General features: G+C 31.2%; 3 protein-coding genes across 3 annotated transcripts; 2 read left to right on the top strand and 1 right to left on the bottom strand.

Moving 5' to 3' along the window:
* The first annotated feature begins 3,364 nt into the window (after window positions 1-3,364).
* Window positions 3,365-6,447, top strand: LOC100784092 (probable diphthine methyl ester synthase). The gene is made up of 6 exons (XM_003529362.4): window positions 3,365-3,806; window positions 4,204-4,328; window positions 4,422-4,651; window positions 5,095-5,134; window positions 5,279-5,370; window positions 5,998-6,447. The coding sequence occupies exons 1-6, from the start codon at window positions 3,657-3,659 to the stop codon at window positions 6,183-6,185; spliced, it is 825 nt and encodes a 274-aa protein (XP_003529410.1). The 5' UTR covers window positions 3,365-3,656; the 3' UTR covers window positions 6,186-6,447.
* A 3,466-nt stretch (window positions 6,448-9,913) lies between these two features.
* On the bottom strand, window positions 9,914-10,291 carry LOC106799316 (transcription repressor OFP8). Its single transcript, XM_014777522.1, has one exon. The coding sequence runs from the start codon at window positions 10,289-10,291 to the stop codon at window positions 9,914-9,916; it is 378 nt and encodes a 125-aa protein (XP_014633008.1).
* Window positions 10,292-13,712: 3,421 nt separating this feature from the next.
* On the top strand, window positions 13,713-15,047 carry LOC100817578 (uncharacterized). Its single transcript, XM_003528482.4, has 2 exons — window positions 13,713-14,203; window positions 14,532-15,047. The coding sequence occupies exons 1-2, from the start codon at window positions 13,835-13,837 to the stop codon at window positions 15,042-15,044; spliced, it is 882 nt and encodes a 293-aa protein (XP_003528530.2). The 5' UTR covers window positions 13,713-13,834; the 3' UTR covers window positions 15,045-15,047.
* Window positions 15,048-20,201: the final 5,154 nt, after the last annotated feature.

Raw genomic sequence — 20,201 nt, 5'->3', positions numbered from 1 at the left:
AACAAGATGAATCTCTCAGTGTTCATAGCCCATACTACATGCACCTAGTGAAAATCCAGCAATTGCATTAGTTTCGCCTCTTATGGATCCAACGAATTACAATTCTTGGAGCAGATCAGCTCTCACGGCCCTGAGTGCGAAGAATAAAGTAGAATTTGTTGATGGTTCCCTTCCTTGACCAACCTCGAATCATAGATTGTACACAACTTGGAAAAAAGCGACTAACATGGTGGTTTCGTGGCTAGTACACTCAGTTGCAACTTCCATTCGTCAAAGCATCTTATGGATGGACAACGCGGTTGATATCTGGAAAGATTTGAAAGCACGATACTCACAAGGTGATTTCCTTCGAATTTCTGATTTACAACACAAATTAGCTTCCATTAAACACTTAAGTCAATTTGTAGCTCATCCTTCATCAGCTCATCAACAAACAACCTATAGGATTCTTAGATACTTGAAAGCAACACCAGGTTCTGGTGTATTTTTCTCTACTTCTAGCATATTCCTGCTCAAAGCATTTAGTGACTCTGATTGGGCAGGATGCATTGATACCAAGCGATCTATCACTAGCTACTCAGTTTATCTTGGTAGTTCCCTTATTTCTTGGAAATCCAAAAAGCAGGCCACAATCTCTAAAAGTTCTTTTGAGGTTGAGTATCGTGCACTAGCTAGTGCTACATATGAATTACAATGATTAACCCACTTTCTTGATGATTTTGGGATTGTTTACACTCGACCAACTCTTTTGTTTTGTGACAATTGTTCCGCTCTTCACATTACTGCTAATCCTGACTTTCATGAATGCACAAAACATATTGAGATAGACTGTCACATTATGCGAGAGAAACTACGTTCAGGCCTTATCAAGTTGCTGCCCATTGCATCTACTTAGCAACTTGTAGACATATATACTAATGCACTTCCACCAGGAGCTTTCAATTTTCTTCCGTGCAAGCTGGGAATGTTAAATATACATTCTCCAACTTGAGGGGGGTATTAACCATCCTAGTATAACTTGAGTTAGTTGTTAGTTACCTAACTACCTAAGCTTGTTATAATTAGTTAGAGGTGGTTATATGAACCATCATAGTATAACTTGAGTTAGTTGTTAGTTGCCTAACTAACTAAGTTTGTTATAATTAGTTAGAGGTAGTTAGTTTTTTGTTATGGTAGTTATAGAGAATATATAAGTAATGCAAGATACTTTGTATTCATTTTTTTTTATAAATGAAAACCACAATTTCTGATCCATTTATATGATCAGATATTCTTTCTATTCCAATAGTTTTCTTCATAAGTTATCTCTTCTTCTTCATTTGAGTTCATCCATGGCATTCCTACATACCTTTATTAATAATTATGATAGTGGCAACAATGATGATGACAATGACAATTATATAACTATGATGGTGACAACAATGGTGATGACGATGACGATTATATAATTATGATGATGGCAACAACAATGAAGACGATGACGATTATAATAATAGTGACAATAACTTTTCCTTATAAATAATTATCATATCCATTATTTTAACTTAACTCCCTTTCAAAATAGCAAACCCACTATACTAATAAGATAAGATAAACAAATCTTATCTTGTTACACCAAGCAATTGATAATAATTTTTGTGTAAGTAAAAATTTTGTGTTTCACCATAAATAATTCCCAAAGGTTCTCCCAAGTCAATCCTAATAATAGTATTTTCAATCAATAAATCCATCAAAGTTTATATTCTACTTTTTAAATAATATTTCACTATTTTCTTATAATGCTAAATCATATTTCTTACTTTAAAAATTCAATCAAATTTTTCCTCTCACTAATAAACTCAAAAGTTTATTAAATGGACCCAATAATATATTTAGTTTTCCAAAAACAATATTTTCATAATACTTTTCTTTGTCCACCAACCCAATCCAATCTTGAAAGTGGGACCCCCATGGTTTATTTTAACGGTAGAAATTTTTTTCTCACATTTCTTTTACTGTGTGCGTCGGTGGAAAATCCACTGATGAAGCTGCTCCATGAAAGGAGGAAATTCTATCTATTTGCATCTTGTTTTTTCTTTTAATAAAATATTCATTTTAAAACTTAATTTCTGAAATATATAAAAAAAACAACCTTATACAATTTTTTTTGTAATGTTTGTCACCTGCGACAAATAAAAACATAAAAAAAGAAGAAGGAAGTTTTGGTTGAAAGGTTGCAAACAGAAGAGCCACACAAAGGACAAACACGCCACAAGGATTTGGAGATTTTCTTCTTACATCCAACATTTATTCATATTATATTTTAAAATATATTTTATAAAATAATTTAAAATTAATGATTATGCAGGTTTTGAGTTTATAACTTTCATGTTATTAATATCACGTTTTAATCAACTGAACTAATAGATTAATTATATTAAAAAATAATTAACAATGATATATATAATATTAAAATTTTTAATATATATTTAATACACAAGTAAATTTACATAATAAATTTTAAAATAATAAATTTTAATTTAATAATATATTTTTTACATATATAAATTTTTATTAAATCTATATGTAAACTGATATTTAAAATTTTAAATTATTTTATAAAACATATCATTAACAATTTGTCTAAATCATACGAATTGTCGTATGAGTTCATATACTGATTGATAATCTGCATGGGTCCATACGATTAACATTCATATGAATTCATATGGATTGGCCTTGTGAAAAAAGTTAAAAAGGATTCATACTTAAAATTTTTAAAATATGTTAGGAGTATGTTTGGATAGAGAATTTTAACGGAGGAAAATAATTTATCAGGGAATTTGAATTTCTGTAATCTAAAATTCATTGTCTGAATTTTTTTATAAAGAATTTAAAATTTTGGAATTTTAAAACAGAATTTTAAATAATTAAAAATTTAAAATTTCAATTTCCTTCTAAAAGGTGAGAAATTGAAATTCTCTTCTTACCGTCTTCTCCAAGAAATACGGTGTGAAATTGTGGAACATCGTTCCGGCCTAAGAACATAGAAGAACACGTATAACTAGCACACAAATCATATTTTTTCTTTTTTTTTTATTATTTTTTTTTCACCCTTATAATTTTAACTTTTTTTATCCAAACACAAAATTTTGAAAATAAAAGAATTTCAATTAAAATATTTAAAATTCTTAGAATTTAAATTTTTTTAGAATTTTAATTTTTTTTCATCCAAACACACTCTAGATCTAGATGTAAAAGAAATTTGTTGGATGTATCATGAAGAACACCACCATTTGGTTTTAGAAAGGCTAATGTTGGGTTGGGCCTCGGGTCCAGAAAGCGAAACCCGACCCAACGTATAAAGAAAGTTACTGAATTTATCAGACTCGCGTCATCGTTGTCAAAACTATAAATCAAAAGCTCAGAGAACCCATCCCGCCGCCGCCGTGTGCTCCGACCGCCACCTCCATTCGCCGTGTACTCTCACTCCCTTAATAATTATTGATTTCTTCTCTTACTTTTTGCTCTCGCTGGAGTTGAGTGTGATGGTATAGGTTAATAGGAAAGAAAAACTAAGTGAGGAAAGGTGAAAAAAGAATTAATTAGAGTGGAAGAGTGTGGTTATTTTCTGATTTGAGAAGCAAATACCAAAGAGTGAAGAACAAAAGAAAAAAATGTTGTACATAATTGGTTTAGGGTTGGGTGATGAGAAAGACATCACTCTCAAAGGTTTGGAAGCTGTGAAGAAGTGTGACAAGGTTTACATGGAAGCCTACACTTCCCTCCTCTCCTTTGGTCTCTCCACCAATGGCATCTCCAACCTGGTACCTTTTATCTATTAACCATTCCTTTCTATCAGGAGAATAAAAATCTGTTAGTTAATCACTTGTTTATTATAGCTCATTACTTATTGTCAGCACTCTTAGTGTAATTAGGATTACCACATGTTAGTTAATCACTTAGTTTGTGATAGCTCATTACTTGTTGTCAGCACTATTAGACTGTAATTAGGATCAACGTATATAACTTTTACATATTTGATCATACTTGACTTGTTTCTATGGAACACCTCTTATATTCTTTGAGCTCTATGATGACGTGTGGCCATGTCAAATGGGTGTGACTTTCAGCTCTTAAAAAAATTCTGATATTTTTGTTTTCCTATGATTGTTTCCCTCTACTTCAATTTACACATTTTTCATCTCCTTTTATAATCACTAGGAAAAACTATACGGTAAACCCATTATCCTTGCCGACAGAGAAATGGTAGAAGAAAAGGCCCATGAAATTCTCTCTGAAGCTGATCATGGCCATGTTGCTTTCCTTGTTGTTGGGGACCCTTTTGGGTATGCTATTGCTATGTCTCTATCCAACATTTACATTGCTTTGCTCAAACGCTCTCCCATAATATTAACACTTTTGATTGTGTTTTTTACTAGGGCTACCACTCACACTGACCTTGTTGTTCGAGCAAATAAGATGGGAATTGAAGTCAAAGTAGTACACAATGCATCTGTGATGAATGCTATTGGAGTTTGTGGTCTACAGCTTTACCGTTATGGGGAGACTGTTTCTATACCATTCTTTACAGAGACGTGGAGACCTGATAGCTTTTATGAAAAGATTCAAAGAAACCGAATGATGGGACTGCATACACTTTGCTTGTTAGGTACTATCTGCTATTTGTAGTTTAAACTTTAAATACTGCTTGTGTTAGAATTTTTTGTGCGCATACATTAAAAATATAAATCTAACATAGGTATTTGCTTATATGGAACCTGTGTATGAAATGCATTTGTGTGATGCAGCAGGTGCTATAATGAAATAGGTGCTTCTTGCATTTGCTGATCAGTGAACTAAAAGCTTGTTTTCTAAACTTATTATCTTCTACTTCTTGGAATGGAATCCAGAGCCTAGAGTGTCATATAAATATCTAGAAGATAGTTAGCCAAAAATTGTTACTTTCTTCAAATAAATGTTCAAATGATTGTACCATCTGAAGTTGATAACAACTTTAGATGAAAACTTTCTTCTTTGACTAGTGTACTAGAGAGTTTTCCTATTTGTTTATTGAGAAAGCTAATATGATTTCTGATTTTGTAATGCTTACAGATATTCGTGTGAAGGAGCCCACACTAGAATCTTTGTGCAGGTTGGTTTTCTAAGTGGTCCCTTTTTTACTGTTGCTAATGTAGTTTGTTAAGTGATCAGTAAGTATGGGTTGCTAAAGTATATGTTTTTTCTACATACTGTATATTCTTTATTTTTATTAATCTTTTTTATTTGGTTGTTTCAGGGGAAGAAAAGCCTATGAACCACCCAGGTATATGACAATAAACACAGCCATTGAGCAGCTCTTGGAGATTGTGCAAGCACATGAAGAACCTGGTAAGTTCCTCAAGCTTTTACATCACTATATTTTGGGCATAAATTTCAAGTGTAAATTATTTGTTTCTTGATTGTTACTAATTCCAATGATATAAACCTTTCAAATTTTATCTGGATTGTAATTATTTGTTGCGAACATTATAATAAGCTCATTCTGTGTTTTTTTATAATACATTGTGCTATATAAAACAGTGGAAGTTCCTCCACTGGAAAGCAACAAGCAAAATGATGTCCTTTCTATGCTTGTTAAAGTTTCACCACCACTATCAAACAATTTATCAATGCTTATCTTTCCCAAATGAATTTGTCCTTTGCAATTTATAGCTACTCAATAATTATAATGGATATAGTCATCGGTTCTAGATTTTTGGCATCTTAAATTGCTTTGTTTTCAAAGATTGTTTGAGCTGTTGCTATATAGATCAGTCATTTCTGTATTTCTTGTGGTCCATGTTTCTTTGTCCCTTGTCTTTACTTGTGGATCAGAGATGTATGTGCCATAATAATATTTGCTCATTAGAAGCTAATCTTCACTGTGATAGAGTTTATATATATGGACTTCCTATTATTTCTCATTAGAAATATAACTATCTAGTTAAAAGTACCTTTCCCCTCTTTGCCTTGCAGCCTACACTGAGGATACTGAGTGTGTTGGGCTTGCACGGCTTGGTAATGAAGATCAGATGATAGTAGCTGGAACAATGAAGCAGTTGCAGTTGATTGATTTTGGAGCACCTTTGCATTGCCTTGTTATAACAGGCCCGACCCATCCCGTGGAGGAAGAAATGCTGGATTTTTACAGATGCAGGACATAGATACAACATTAAGACAGCAAGACCGGTGTAATTTAGCAAAATAGACTTCATTTTTTTTTGTTGTAGGAGCCCTTGTATTTTTTTTCTTCCTGAAACACTTTTTGGTTTCTAATCAGGGCCAAAAGTGAACTAAATTCATTGGTGAATGAAAAATTATGTTTAGCGTGTTTACTTTGGTGCTGCTGCTGAACGAACATATATATTTTTTTAATCAGTTGATCCTTCTAGAGATAAAATGATATACATCTAAATTTCCTTTGAAGAACTAGGTTTTGAAAGATTGTTGTGCTTGTTGCTACTGAATGAGGTTTATTTTTTTTAATTAATTTTTTTATTTTAAAATATTATTTTTTTATTAAAAAAAATACAAATATAGATTGTTGTGCTTGGTATGACAACACCCTCTGATGAAATAATTCTTGATTCTCATGTTTACTAAAATCATCCATATTTTCTTCGTGAAATTATATATGAGATCTTTATTAGTGATGAGATGTTCATTTAAGTTTGATGTTTATGTTTGTAATTGTTGTGATGGGGTGGAGTGGTGATAATTTTGTTGATCAAAGGAATTTATTGAGGATCAGAAAAAAAAAATCAACAACAACAACAACAACGCCTTATCCCACTAGGTGGGGTCGGCTACATGGATCAACTTTCGCCATAATGTTCTATCAAGTACCATACTTCTATCCAAATCATTAAGTTCGAGATCCTTTTTGATAACCTCTCTTATAGTCTTTTTGGGTCTTCCTCTGTCTCGAATTGTTTGCCTTCTCTCCATCTGGTCTACTCTCCTCACTACAGAGTCTACCGGTATTCTCTCTACATACCCAAACCACCTAAGTCTATTTTCCACCATCTTCTCTACAATAGGCGCTACTCCAACCCTCTCTCTAATAGCTTCGTTTCTAATTTTATCCTGTCGAGTCTTACCACACATCCACCGCAATATCCTCATCTCCGCTACACCTACTTTATTCTCATGTTGGCTCTTGACCACCCAACATTCTGTGCCGTACAAAATCGCCGGTCTTACCGCAAGATGAGGATATTTAAACCGTGTGACTTGAGAGATAATATGGTCTCCTATTTTCACCTCTGAGTTAGAAACCCTCCTTCTTTTGTTGAACTTACATTCCATATACTCCGATTTGCTTCTGCTTAAGCGAAAGCCATGTGTTTCTAGAGCTCGTCTCCAAGTTTCCAACCTCTCATTCAACTCCTCCCTCGACTCTCTAAGGAGGACTATGTCATCTGCAAAAAGCATGCATCTCGGCGCTATCTCTTGAATTTGTTCCGTGAGGATATCCAGAATTAAGGTAAAAAGGTAGGGGCTAAGGGTTGACCCTTGATGCAAACCAATTGTGATGGGAAAATCGTCTGACTCTCCACCCTGTGTCCTAACACTAGTCGATACCCTATCATACATATCTTGGATAGCTCGAATATATGCAACCCTAACCCCTTTCTTCTCTAGAGCTTTCCACAAAATCTCTCTAGGCACTCTATCATACGCTTTCTCCAAGTCAATAAAAATCAAGTGCAAGTCTTGTTGGTCCATGCGATATTGCTCCATCACCCGCCGTAATAAATAAATCGCTTCTATAAATGTCAAGAACGTCTTGTGTTTCAAAGTAGTTGTATACACCTTTTTTACCTTCTAGATTAACCAATCCATTTACATTCTAGATTAGTAACTTCTAAATAAATGAAAATAAAATCGTCCAACAATAGACAAAAAGAAAATTATAGACAAAAAACAATTAGTCCTGTATTTATCTTATGTAATTTGGTCTCTCTTATAATAAAGATGTAGTTGAATTTCTTATTTTCAAAATGCTTCAATTAGTCCTGTATTTTTAAAATTAATTCAATTTAATTTAACTAAAATATAATTTTTGTTTTCCTATTTTTTTAAATTTATAATTTTAGTTTTCATATATTTTAATTTGACATTTTATCTTTAATTTTTTTAAAAAATTGTGATTTTATTTTTAGTTTTTTAATTAAGATATTTCATCCTCTATTTTTAAGAAAATTACAATTTTAGTCCTTTTATTAATTTCAAATGTTGATATATGCTACAAATATTTACTAACACATATTTATTTATTATATATATGACAAATATTTTTTAAAAATTATTTAATTATTTACAAGCCTGACTTATTTACAAAAGATAATTAAAAAAAATACATAATCAAGTCTAAAATTAACAAATGAGACTAAAATCACATATTTTTAAAAGTGAGAGACTAAATTTCTCAGTTAAAAAATAGAAGAACTAAAATCATAAATTTTAAAAGTAAAAGATAAAATATCTCAATTAAAAAATAAGAAAATTAAAATTATAAAATTAGAAAAATAATATTTTTGTCATTCAGTTTCTTATATTTAGAGAATGCTTTAATGCATGTCTCAGTTGGACAAAAAAAATATATATACATTGAAGAAATTTTTAAAAATAAGGTATTAAATTAAAACCTTTTATTAAAAGAGGGACAAAAATAAATAAATAAAAGATTAACATTTAACCTTAAAATTAATATTATGGAGGCTGGGTTTGATAGCGCTCAAGTATTGGAGAATAGAAAAGAAGAGTGGGAAACTTACAAACTTTAAGAAATTTCTCTGATTTGGAAGCTGTGAAATGCAACGAAATATTTGAATAATTTTGCCGTTCCCACTGCACAATATTTCTTCTCTAAACTGACGAGAAATTAGAAGAATTTTGTACTGTTTAAACAAAGTTACCATACTACCCTTTTACTATTATGGTCTCTTACACACAAAAGGATATTCATGTACTTTTATTATATTTTCTTTTTTCACATAACAAAACCACTTTATTTTACATATTTTTATTCTATTTCTACTCTATTTTTTTGGTACCAAACAACTGTATTTCTCTTCATTTTTTACTTATTTCTCTTATTTTATTTTCTCATCTACCTACTTTTCCTCCCTCTATTTCATTTTTCCCTACCCAACAAATTAAGCACAAGTTTGAAAACGCATGAAAGCTAATTAATCTAATCTAAAAATCAAATTCAATCATTACTGTTGTGTTCTCATAATGAATGACTCTTGCACAAATTATAAATAAAAAAGAATGATATTTAGACACTTTATAATTTTAAACATCTCATAATTTATTAATATTTTTTTTTCTATCATATCATGCATAAATCATCTATTATATTTATGTTTTTATTTTTTCTTTATTAGTGTTGAATAACATTTAAATTTTCAATATATATTTTTCCTTTTAAAGAATTAAAGAGAACATCATCCCTACATCATAATATGTTAATATTTTCTGAGAAAAATCCAAATTATATATACATCATGCACGTACAATCTCTCTTTCTTAATTCTGACATAGGAAGAAATTAAGAAGAAAAGAATAAAAAATATTTTTTTTTTTGTGTGAATCTCATGTGTTTATCTAATATTTCTCTTATATCTCCCTTCCATTCTTTTGGCTTTCTCTCCAACAAAATATACCATAATAAATGCACATCAAAAGCAAAGAATAATTATGTACAGAAGAATCATTTTCTCCAATAAATATCTTATTAACATACACAATAATCTCTCTCTTTCTATCTATCGTATAATAGAGGTGTAACAAATTAAATAATTTTTAAAATCAAAATCAAACCAAAACATCCCAAGATAATTCCCACATTCACACATATATAGCAGCCAAAACAAAACACGATTTACTTTTCCTGAGTTTTAACGTTCGTTTGGAGATTTTTCATTACGAACATTTGTTGCCAAATCTCCATGAAAGCCCGCACAATAACTGCATGATAACTCCGCGAGTTCAAAGCCAAGAAACACTGCAAAAGCTGCTCCAAATCTTCGGCCTCAGACATCTCCATCTCCGTTATCATCGATTTCCTCAAGTCTTCATAAGGATCCTTCGACTTCTTCACCACCGCGAAGCTCTCCTTCACCTTCCCCTCCACACTTCTCCTCGTCACCGTCGTCTTCTTCACCTCCGTTCCTCTCCGTTTCTCCGAACCTTCGTCTTCCTCGACGGAACGCTGGATTTCAGTTTCTTCAAACTCTCCTTGTCGCAGCACATTTTGCATCTCTGCGCGATGGACGTTATCCTTGACGGTGACGGAGAAGGAGAAGGAAGAAGGCTTGGATGCTTTGAGTCACGTGCGTTGTGGTTAACGGGTGAAAGACGGTATATGGCAGGAACGGGGTTTCCAGGGAAAGAGGAAAGGTCTTTTGAGCGACACATTTGAAACCTTTGGCCATGACGAAGCTCAGCTAATTAAACACTTTAGGGTCAAGAATATATTTATAAATACTTCGTCATTTGAAACGTTCTTATCCGCATTTGGTATTTAATGTTTCTTATATTTTCTCTTTAATTAATTTATACAGATCAGTAATATGCTATACCTTTGTTACATTTATGTTAATCATTGAATGATTTTTTTTTAAAAAAAGATTGAATGGATTTCTTAGGTAAGGAACAAATGATAACTATATATACGGACTAAATACGAGCAATATTAGGAAAACCAAATTTGCATTTCTAGCTTAAAATTTAGGTTCCATTTGCGGTTGTTTCAGGAACAAATTAAATGATCAATGGCAAACTTTCCCATTTAAACTTCACCCCAACTTTAGCACTTTGTTCAACTGACATTAATCAGAAATGAATTGTGCTGCTTCTGCATGTGAGCTTTCCTGCTCGACTAAGAACACCCACCATGCAAGCGTGGTCTCAAATCAAAACCCTGCATTTCCCGTACCAAATCAAGTACTCATTCATACTCTTTATTTTGATCCATACCATAAATGACAACATTCCAGGTATTTAATCCAATGTTTTCCACCAATCTAACTAATAAAAGTAACCACTAATTAAAGAAATGGAGAAGATCTTTTTGTCAAGATTTCCATTACTTTTATTATTATGATTTTTGGAAATTACACACTGAAGTGTGATCATATATCGGGAAAGTTACCAAAAGAGAGTAATTCCTTTTGCAATTTATAAAATAGGAATAAATTTTGAATTAATATTCAAATTGGGATAAGTTGTAAGTAATAAAGTCTAAAAAGCTGGATAACTTCGATTTTTTTAAGTGAAATTGTAAAATAATTAATGACTTTTGTTTTTTTTTCTTTAAAAAAATTATAGGAAGTGGTAAAATAATTAAGGACTTCAAAGTTTTTCAATGTTATTAATTATTTATTTGTTATGACTTTAAAGTTATACAAAAAAAATTATTTTTAAATTAATTTTTAACAACTCTAAATTAGTTTTAAGTTACAGTTTTATTTAATATTTTCTATAGTTTATATAATGTTTTATTTAATATTTTCTATATTTTTATTATATATTTTTATTATTGATGTTAGGAATCATTATTTGTTTTAGTAAAACTCTTTGTGCGACATCATTCTATTATTAATATTTTTCTTAAACAAATGTGTGTAGCACTTTTTTATTTTATTTTATATTTAAATTTAAGTATTTTGTTTATATTATTTTTCTAATTTATAAAACAAATAATAGTCCCTAACATCATTAGTAAAAAAATATAAAAAATATTAAATAAAATAACATAAAAATATTAAAAAATATATTAAATAAAAAATTATACAAAATATATAAAATATTTAATAAAACTATAACTTAAAACTAATTTATAGTTGTTAAAAATTATTTTAAAAATAAATTTTTTTGGATGACTTTGAAGTCGTAACAAATAAATAATTTTAAAAAATTGAGACTTGGAAGTTGTTAATTATTTTAGGACTTCATTTAAATTCTTTTAAAAAAAAATAAAAATAGTTCACTTTTTACGATTTTGGTAAAAAAAAACAAAATCATCTAACTTTTTATGACTTTATTACCAAAAATGATGAAAAATCCTATGACTTATCCCGATTTAAATATTAATTCAATATTTATCTCCATTTAATAAATTTCAAAACAAATTAATTCTTCTTGCTAACTTTCCCATCATATATCTCTTTAAAAAGTAAACTAGTAGTATCTATATATATATTTTTATATTGAAATATATAAAGAATTGTGGAACTTTTTCATATTATTTTAAAATATAAAATCATAAATGTGGAAAATAGTAAAGAAAAAAAATATAAAGAAAGAAGACACATGACCCTTCTTGTGCATGCTAAATTTCCTTAAAGAAAGAAAAGAAAAGAAAACTATATATGTGCAGCTAAAGGCACCTAGGCCTACGGGCAAGGAACGGCTAGGAAAGAAAACGCAAGAGCTCGTACGTCATGTGTCTTGCTTCCCCTTTCACTAGGGACACAAAATTAACCCTAAGCCTTTCCAGGCACAGGGGGTGCTCACTACCCAGAAAGAGGAAGGGTTCCGTTTTTATTCAAAAGGATTCCTTTCCTTCTTTCTTGATAATCTATTCATTTAATTGGGTCAAATTAATATTAATTAACATTCCTTGAAAAAATTAACAATGAGGAAGTTGTGCCCTAATTTTGACAATGAAGATGGGTTGGATACCGTCCTTGAGGTGCCAATTCCCGAGGAGATGTTGTCCGGCATGGGCAGCAATGGGTCCAATCGTTGGAAGAACATGCGAACTCTCATGAATGCTCAATTCGTTGATAAGTCTTCTGGTCTCTCAACACCATCAAACAATGAATTCATGGTGTTGCTTAAGCTTGTGGGTGCTCCCCTTATTCCTCTTCAGGTTCCATCAGACCATAATTTGACTCGCCCCCTCAAAGATTGTTCCATTGTAAGCCTTACCAATCATCTATATATATTAATTATTCAATGCCACGGTATATATTAGAGCATATAAATCTATAACGGTGATAATAACTCATAAACTATATCACGTACGTACGCAATTCTATTTTTTTTTTGTCTTGGTTAATTAATTTCGCTTTGAACTCCATGCATACGAACCTTGCGTATCTAAGTATGTCTAGAATGTAAAAATATTTAGGTAACTTTTATCAGAGTGATGTTACATCATGAAAAATTATGCCACTATCTAAAAAAATGAAAAATATATCACGAAGTTATGTACGAACATGTTTGTTACTTTTTTATTTGTTAAAAGTAAAATAAATAAAGAAAATTAGAAAGAGAGATTTAACAAATTATGGGTTACCATTCATTTGCCGTTTCATAAATTTCCTCACACCTGAAATCTAACAATAGAGATGGTGTTATAGAATATATGAAGTACGACACCTCAGTCCCTTGTCGTGTCTGGTGTTCGACACATATTCGTGTTAGTGTCCGACACCGACACGACACTCGTACTACATTCTATATTTTAAATATTACAGATATTTACGTGTCTGTGTCATGTTTGATGTCCATGTCAGTGTCGATGCTTCACATCATAGAATTAAGAAAAGAGAGAGAGACAGAGAGAGTTAGAGGTGTGTTAAGTTAGAATTGTGTTGCTAGCAATCTTTTGAGTTATAATCAATTGAACTTTTTTTCTCTCACCCCATAAGCCAATAATAAACTGTGCTAGATAGAGTGTAGAATATTAAAGTAGTGTGTGGTTAACATATCTTATATTTTAATATACAAACATGTATTTTTCTTGGCTATTAGTTGCCACTACAACACCCAATAGTTTCATTAGTTAAATTAAATGGGGGCCTGCATGCAGAGAGATTCGAGTGCCAAGTACATAGTTCAGCAGTACGTGGCAGCGACGGGAGGAGTAGCTGCGTTGAATTCACTGGAAAGCATGTATGCTATGGGACAAGTGAGAATATGTGGATCGGAGGTGCGTCGTCAAGGTGATGGATACGAAGAAAGCGTTCAATCAAGAGGCAAAACTGAAGTGGGAGGCTTTGTATTATGGCAGAAGAACCCTGATTTATGGTGTTTGGAATTGGTCGTTTCCGGTTTCAAGGTCAGTGCTGGCAGTAATGGAAAGCTAGCTTGGAACCATTCTTCTTCTCAACCTTTCCATGCTAACAAAGGTCCTCCCAGACCCCTCCGCCGCTTCTTTCAGGTAAATAACATTCTTTTCATTTCTATTTATAATTGATTAAATTATACATATCAAATTAATTAATTAATTTAGATATTAATATTAAACTTGTGTGTGATTTTTTTTTAATATTTAAGAAGACCCTTTTCATTTTCTCCCAAGTTAAAAAGTGACTATTTAAAGTAAAGACTAAAATATTTTCTTTGTCCAGAAAAATGATATGAAATCTTATAATAAGTAACATTGAAACAAAAATGAAGTTATATACATAATATAACCATAGTTAGAATGAAATATTCACTTATAATTAATCAAAAAATTAATCATGAGTGGTTGTTACTATTATCAGGGACTGGACCCAAGGTGCACGGCTAACTTGTTCCTAGACGCAGAATGTGTAGGAGAGAACAACATTAACAACGAGGTTTGCTTCATGCTCAGGTTACAAACGGATCAACACATTCTGCAAGCACAAAGCATGTCCAATACTGAAATCGTAATGCACACAATGCTGGGTTACTTCAGCCAACGCACGGGGCTACTGGTGAAGTTTGAGGACACAAAGTTGGTGAAAATGAAGGCCGTTAAAGGAAAAGAGTCAGTGTTTTGGGAAACAAGCATCGAGTCCATGATTGATGATTATAGATACATAGATGGCATTAACATAGCGCATGGTGGGAGGACAATTGCCACGCTTTATAGGTACGGTGCGGCGCATAATCACAAACATATGATTGAGGAAACATGGACGATTGAAGAGGTTGATTTTAACATTGTTGGGTTGTCTATGGATTGCTTTCTGCCTCCCTCTGATGGTGAGAGAGAGCACGAAGGTGCAGAGCAAGCAGTGGGAATGGGATAGGATTTTGCTTCGCTTCTCCTTCTTTGCCTCTCCTCAGCCAACAAAGACATGAATGGATATCCTATACTTGGAAGTAATTCAATTTTATTTTAATTGGAAACTTTGGGTCAGAGATAAAGTGAGTTTCGTTGGCTGAGATTTGGTTCCGAGACAGAGATCTGATTCAGATCTTGATATCCCGCGGCAGAGTTTAGCGTCTGTTGTTAAAGTGCACTAAAGACATCCGAAAGATCCTTTTAAAAATCGGTTTATAAGGGAGTGACCTATTATATAAGCATTTTTCATGTTGGTTAACCACCCAATGTCGATGTGGGACTTGTGGTGCGCAAACACCTTGATGCCTAAATCAGTAAGAGAAGAATGAACAAGAATGAGAGTAGAAAAGGATTCATACCCGAGGTGCCTATTTACATAGACAACTGAGATCACGCATGCTCCAATGTCTAGCTGAACCCAAATAATATGGGAGATCCCTGTCTATATTTAATCAAGATACTGATCCAAAACAGTTTGGATTCACACTTTTCGTTTAGAAATAACCAAATAACCTAGCAATTGGAATTGATTACTGAGTTGAGGATTTCAATTGAATCCAAAAGCGAATGCTTAAAATTTATAAATACTAACTCTCTAAAAATATTAGTTCAATTGCTGATCCTGCATCTTATAAATAAGAACAAAAATAGTATTTTTCATGTTAAGGAAATAAAAAATAATAGCACTTTAATTCATCAAATCAAATTTATAATGATGAATGATGTGACACAACATAAGCTTTTTCTTTGACACTGACACAACATAAGCTATATGTGGTAACAAGCAGGAAAAACTAAAGCATAAAAAAAGATCGAGCATTAAACTAGTGGTATGAAATCTCAAATACTGTATATAATATGTAGAATACCAGCTTTGCACATCAAGCTATATGTGGTGTTCTAAGTTTACCCCTTACATCTTCATTCATCCATCTCATATTTACCATAGCCAATTATTGTATCGGACTCAAAAACAATTAAGAAAAGAAATCCAACCTCTGATACAGTATTAAACGCAGCAAAAATCAACGAGAAATATAGCACCATAATTTTTTCATTATCAGTCAATAACACCCCTTTCTCTCAACTTCGATGCTCACATTGCTGAAAAACCTTGATTGAGCTGAGTCCAAATCTGACACTTTCTTGATGCTGCAAAATGTTCAGGTTTTATAAACAATGGAATTGTGAGGAATCAGTCTATACAAAGTAAAAAACAAGCAACCAGAGATATTCACATATATTGAAGAAGTCTAGAAAAAAAAGGGTTAAATGTAAGTTAACCAATTTGTGCACTTTGACACTCATACAGCTAGTCATTTCAAGTAACTCTATTATCACTTTATCATCATTGATTTCTTGAGTAATTCCGCAAAATAAAATGTTTTGTTCTTAAAAGTAATTAAATGGCTTGAGATAATGAAACTAAAAGCAGAATCTACATATCGGTAATTGAATTCCAACAGCTTGTAGAGGCAAGTCTTATATATAAATATTTTCTTTTGTTAATTTTTTTTATATTTTAAATGAAAATTGCACCATGGATGGCTGCAAAAACAGCCAAGTCTTAGAGCGTGAAGGCATTTTACCATAACATAATATTTGATTATTTGAATAACGTGATTCAAAATTTACCTTTAATTTGACATCAAGACATAAAAGAAAAGATGTAATCCTTCAATGGAAGAGCTTTTAGAATGGCTAACTTATTTGAGATTTTCCGTCAATTAACCAATTGTTTTATATCGATTAGCACCATGAAGATTGGGTATATTCTGTTAGTAAATATTTATGTTTTAATTTAAAATTTATAAATATATATTAACTATATTAACTCTATTTTATAAAATAAAATATTTATTTTAGATTTTCTTAAGATTTCGTTTTAATGAGTCAACTAGTTTGTTTTCAACCGATCATGTTTCCAACGGTCATATTTTGTTGTTGCAAAAATGTCTATATATATATATATATTTCCTCTTTTCTAAAAAAGGCACAAGCATATAGTCTCGTTACTTTTCTCCCAAAAAATTTCTGTTTCTTTTCTTGTAAAAAACCTTATTTTTTGTAGAACAAAAATATTGGCGTTCAGAAGGTTCGGGAATCCTTTCGCTACACATGATCGAAACCAACGGATTGTCGTATCTTGGGAGTAGAGCGCAATCAAATTTTTCTACCAGTACAGTGGGACATTTTCTCTCTAAGGATAACATTTGTGCGCTTCAACCCAGACTAAATATTTATGGTATGATATAGTGCATTGTTGATTTATGTGTTGTCAATTAAAATTATTTTTCTACTGTTATTTTATTATTTAATTAAAGGATTTACATTTTTCTTCTTATTTATTTCTTTCATTTTTATTTTATTTTCTAAGGAGAAAAATTTATCTACTTTTTTTTAGCATAGTCTTTTCTGCAGTAGCATTTTGTTTTATCAAAATATCTGTCATGAATATGATTGACTCCCCTTTTAGTAAGTTTGAAAAATTAATCGATGAAGACACAATATATTATGCTTTATTAAAAATATTTTATTATATTATTTCATTTCCTTAAATTTTAAATTAGTGAGAGATTGTTGAAAAAATATTTTCTTATAATTTGAAATTTAAAATTAAAATATATTTTCTTTATTAATGATGGTTTTGAAGAGAAAATGCATTTAGAATTAGTTTATGAAAAAAATTAAAAGCATACTTCTAATTTCATTCCTATATGTTAGAAAACTATATTTTACTTGGTCAGATTCTCCTTTGAACACTACATGTCTTTAAAATTAGGATGTTTGTTGTTTGGTTTTTTTTTCTAATGTTATTGTTATTGCTGCAAGTATTTTGTTGTTACATGTTAGTGACTGATTGCCTCTATATATGTAGCTTTTTGCTGTAATAATAATAAACATGTGAGAATACAACACACAAAGCAATAAAATGAACACTTAGTGAAGCTTTATATTTTGTATGTCATTTTCTTGATATGGTATCTTATAATTAAAAAAAAAATCTTTATGAGCTATGGAGAAAAAGAAAACCAAATCTGAAATATCTTAAAGTGTGGAGGTGTCTAATAAAGGTTAACATCCTTGTTAATAAGAAAAGGAAATTTGACAAAAAAAACTGTTAATTGTATTTTTGTTGGATATTCTTTACATAATATTACTTATAAATTCGTAGTTGTTAATTCAGAAGTGTCTGAAATTTCTAATGACACTATTATGACATCTTTTTTTTGAAAATGTTTTTCCTTGAAAAATAAATTGTTAAATCTTTATATGGTTTGAAACAAGCTCCAAAGCAATGACACAAAAAGTTTGATCAAGTTGTTCTTTCGTATGATTTTCAAATTAATGATAGTGATAAATGTGTGTATGTGAAACAATTTGATGATAATGGATGTGTCATTTTAGGTTTGTATCTGGATGACATATTGATATTTGGTAGTAATATACATTTCATAAATGATGTGAAGTTTTTCTTGTCTAGAAATTTTGATATGAAAGACCTTGGTTGTGTAGATGTGATTTTGGAAATTAAGCTTATAAAGAAAAATGATGGCATGATTTTAACCCAATCACACTATGTTGAAAAGCTATTGAAGAAGTTTAATTATTTTGATGTGAAACTTGTTTCTACTCCTTATGACTCATCCATCAAGTTAAAGAAAAATTTGAGTAAAGGAATTTCTTCACATAAATATTCTCAAATTATTGGTTCTTTGTTGCATTTGACAAACTTCTCTAGGCCTGACATTGCATATGCAGTTGGTAGATTAGAAAGGTATACTAATAATCCCGATCATTCTCATTGGATTGCATTAGAAAGAGTTTTTAGATACTTAAAAGGAACCATTAATTATGACATTCATTATACATGTTTTCCTGCAGTAATTAAGGGGTTTAGTGATGCAAATTGGATTTTTGATTCTGATGAAACAAAATCAACAAGTGGTTATGTTTTTACTTTAGCTTGTGGTGCAATATCATGGAAATCTGCTAAGCAAACTATTATTTCACGTTCTACTATGGAAGCATAAATTATCGTTTTAGATACTGTTAGTAGTGAGGCTGAGTTTCTTAAAAATTTGTTATGTGATTTGTCATTGTTGAATAAGCCTATACCTCTAATTCCAATGCATTGTGATAGTCAAGTTGCTATATCTAAAGTTACTAGCAAAAAATTTAATGAAAAAAGAAAACACTTAAGAGTGAAACGTAAGTCTATTAGAAATTTGATTTCTCATGGTGTCATTTCTCTTGACTTTGTCAGGTCAGAAAATAATATTGCGGATACCCTTACAAAAGGGTTGACGCATCAACACGTACTTGAGTCGTCAAGGGGAATGGGACTAAAGCCCATTATTTAGTTACAACAATGGACATCCATCTCCGTGTGATTGGTGATCCCATGAATGAAGTTCAACGGGTAACAACGAAATTGTTTGTTGACTAAAGTACACCAAAATGAAATTTGGCGAAGCTGTTCCGTTTCTCATTCTTATGACGAGGTGTATTATAAATTGTGACAATATTAAGGTTGAGGTATTTATATATGTGTATTTTTGGTAAAAAAAAACTCTTAATGAATCCGATGACAATTATCGTAGGGGTGGGGCTCACAACCCACTCTTTGAGGATTCACCTAGTGAGTGTGGTGGCGGGGCCGTCATTGTGAGATATGGGTTAATCTCTAAGTGACACTCATGAAACAAGATACAAGCGCAAGGCCGTGTAACGCGCTACCACTAATTAGAACCCAATTGAACGCCAATATTGTAGGGGTTGTGTACTAAAGCCCAGTTAAAGAATATGTAGTTCAAGACAATTAAGTCATTACGTTTTTTTTGGGTGGAAGTTCATAAACACTAGGTATAAGGCTCAAACCCAGAAGGTTCCTTATACCGAAATACAATATCATATGCTCTTTCTCTTATGTTTCTATACAAATTATCTTTTAGAAAATATATTTTAAAATTTTAAATTATGTGGGGGAATGTTGATAAATATTTGTGTTTTAATTTAAAATTTATAAATATATATTAATTATATTAATACTATTTTATGAAATAAAATATTTATTTTAGATTTTCTTAAGATTCCGTTTTAATGAGTCAACTAGTTTATT

This window comes from Glycine max, chromosome 7 (genome assembly GCF_000004515.6).
Source record: "Glycine max cultivar Williams 82 chromosome 7, Glycine_max_v4.0, whole genome shotgun sequence".
Taxonomy (NCBI): Eukaryota; Viridiplantae; Streptophyta; class Magnoliopsida; order Fabales; family Fabaceae; genus Glycine; species Glycine max.
The sequence above is the reverse complement of the archived record's forward strand: the minus strand, read 5'-3'. Positions and strand labels throughout refer to the sequence as shown.

What these genes read in the sequence shown, in the direction of transcription:
- LOC100817578 (XM_003528482.4), top strand. Translation starts at nt 13,835, where the DNA reads ATGGGGGCCTGCATGCAGAGAGATTCGAGTGCCAAGTACATAGTTCAG. An exon ending in CCCTCCGCCGCTTCTTTCAG is followed by an intron (nt 14,204 to 14,531) that starts GTAAATAACATT and finishes TACTATTATCAG; the next exon opens with GGACTGGACCCAAGGTGCAC.
- LOC106799316 (XM_014777522.1), bottom strand. Translation starts at nt 10,291, where the DNA reads ATGCAAAATGTGCTGCGACAAGGAGAGTTTGAAGAAACTGAAATCCAG.
- LOC100784092 (XM_003529362.4), top strand. Translation starts at nt 3,657, where the DNA reads ATGTTGTACATAATTGGTTTAGGGTTGGGTGATGAGAAAGACATCACT. An exon ending in CCAATGGCATCTCCAACCTG is followed by an intron (nt 3,807 to 4,203) that starts GTACCTTTTATC and finishes TATAATCACTAG; the next exon opens with GAAAAACTATACGGTAAACC. An exon ending in GCATACACTTTGCTTGTTAG is followed by an intron (nt 4,652 to 5,094) that starts GTACTATCTGCT and finishes TAATGCTTACAG; the next exon opens with ATATTCGTGTGAAGGAGCCC.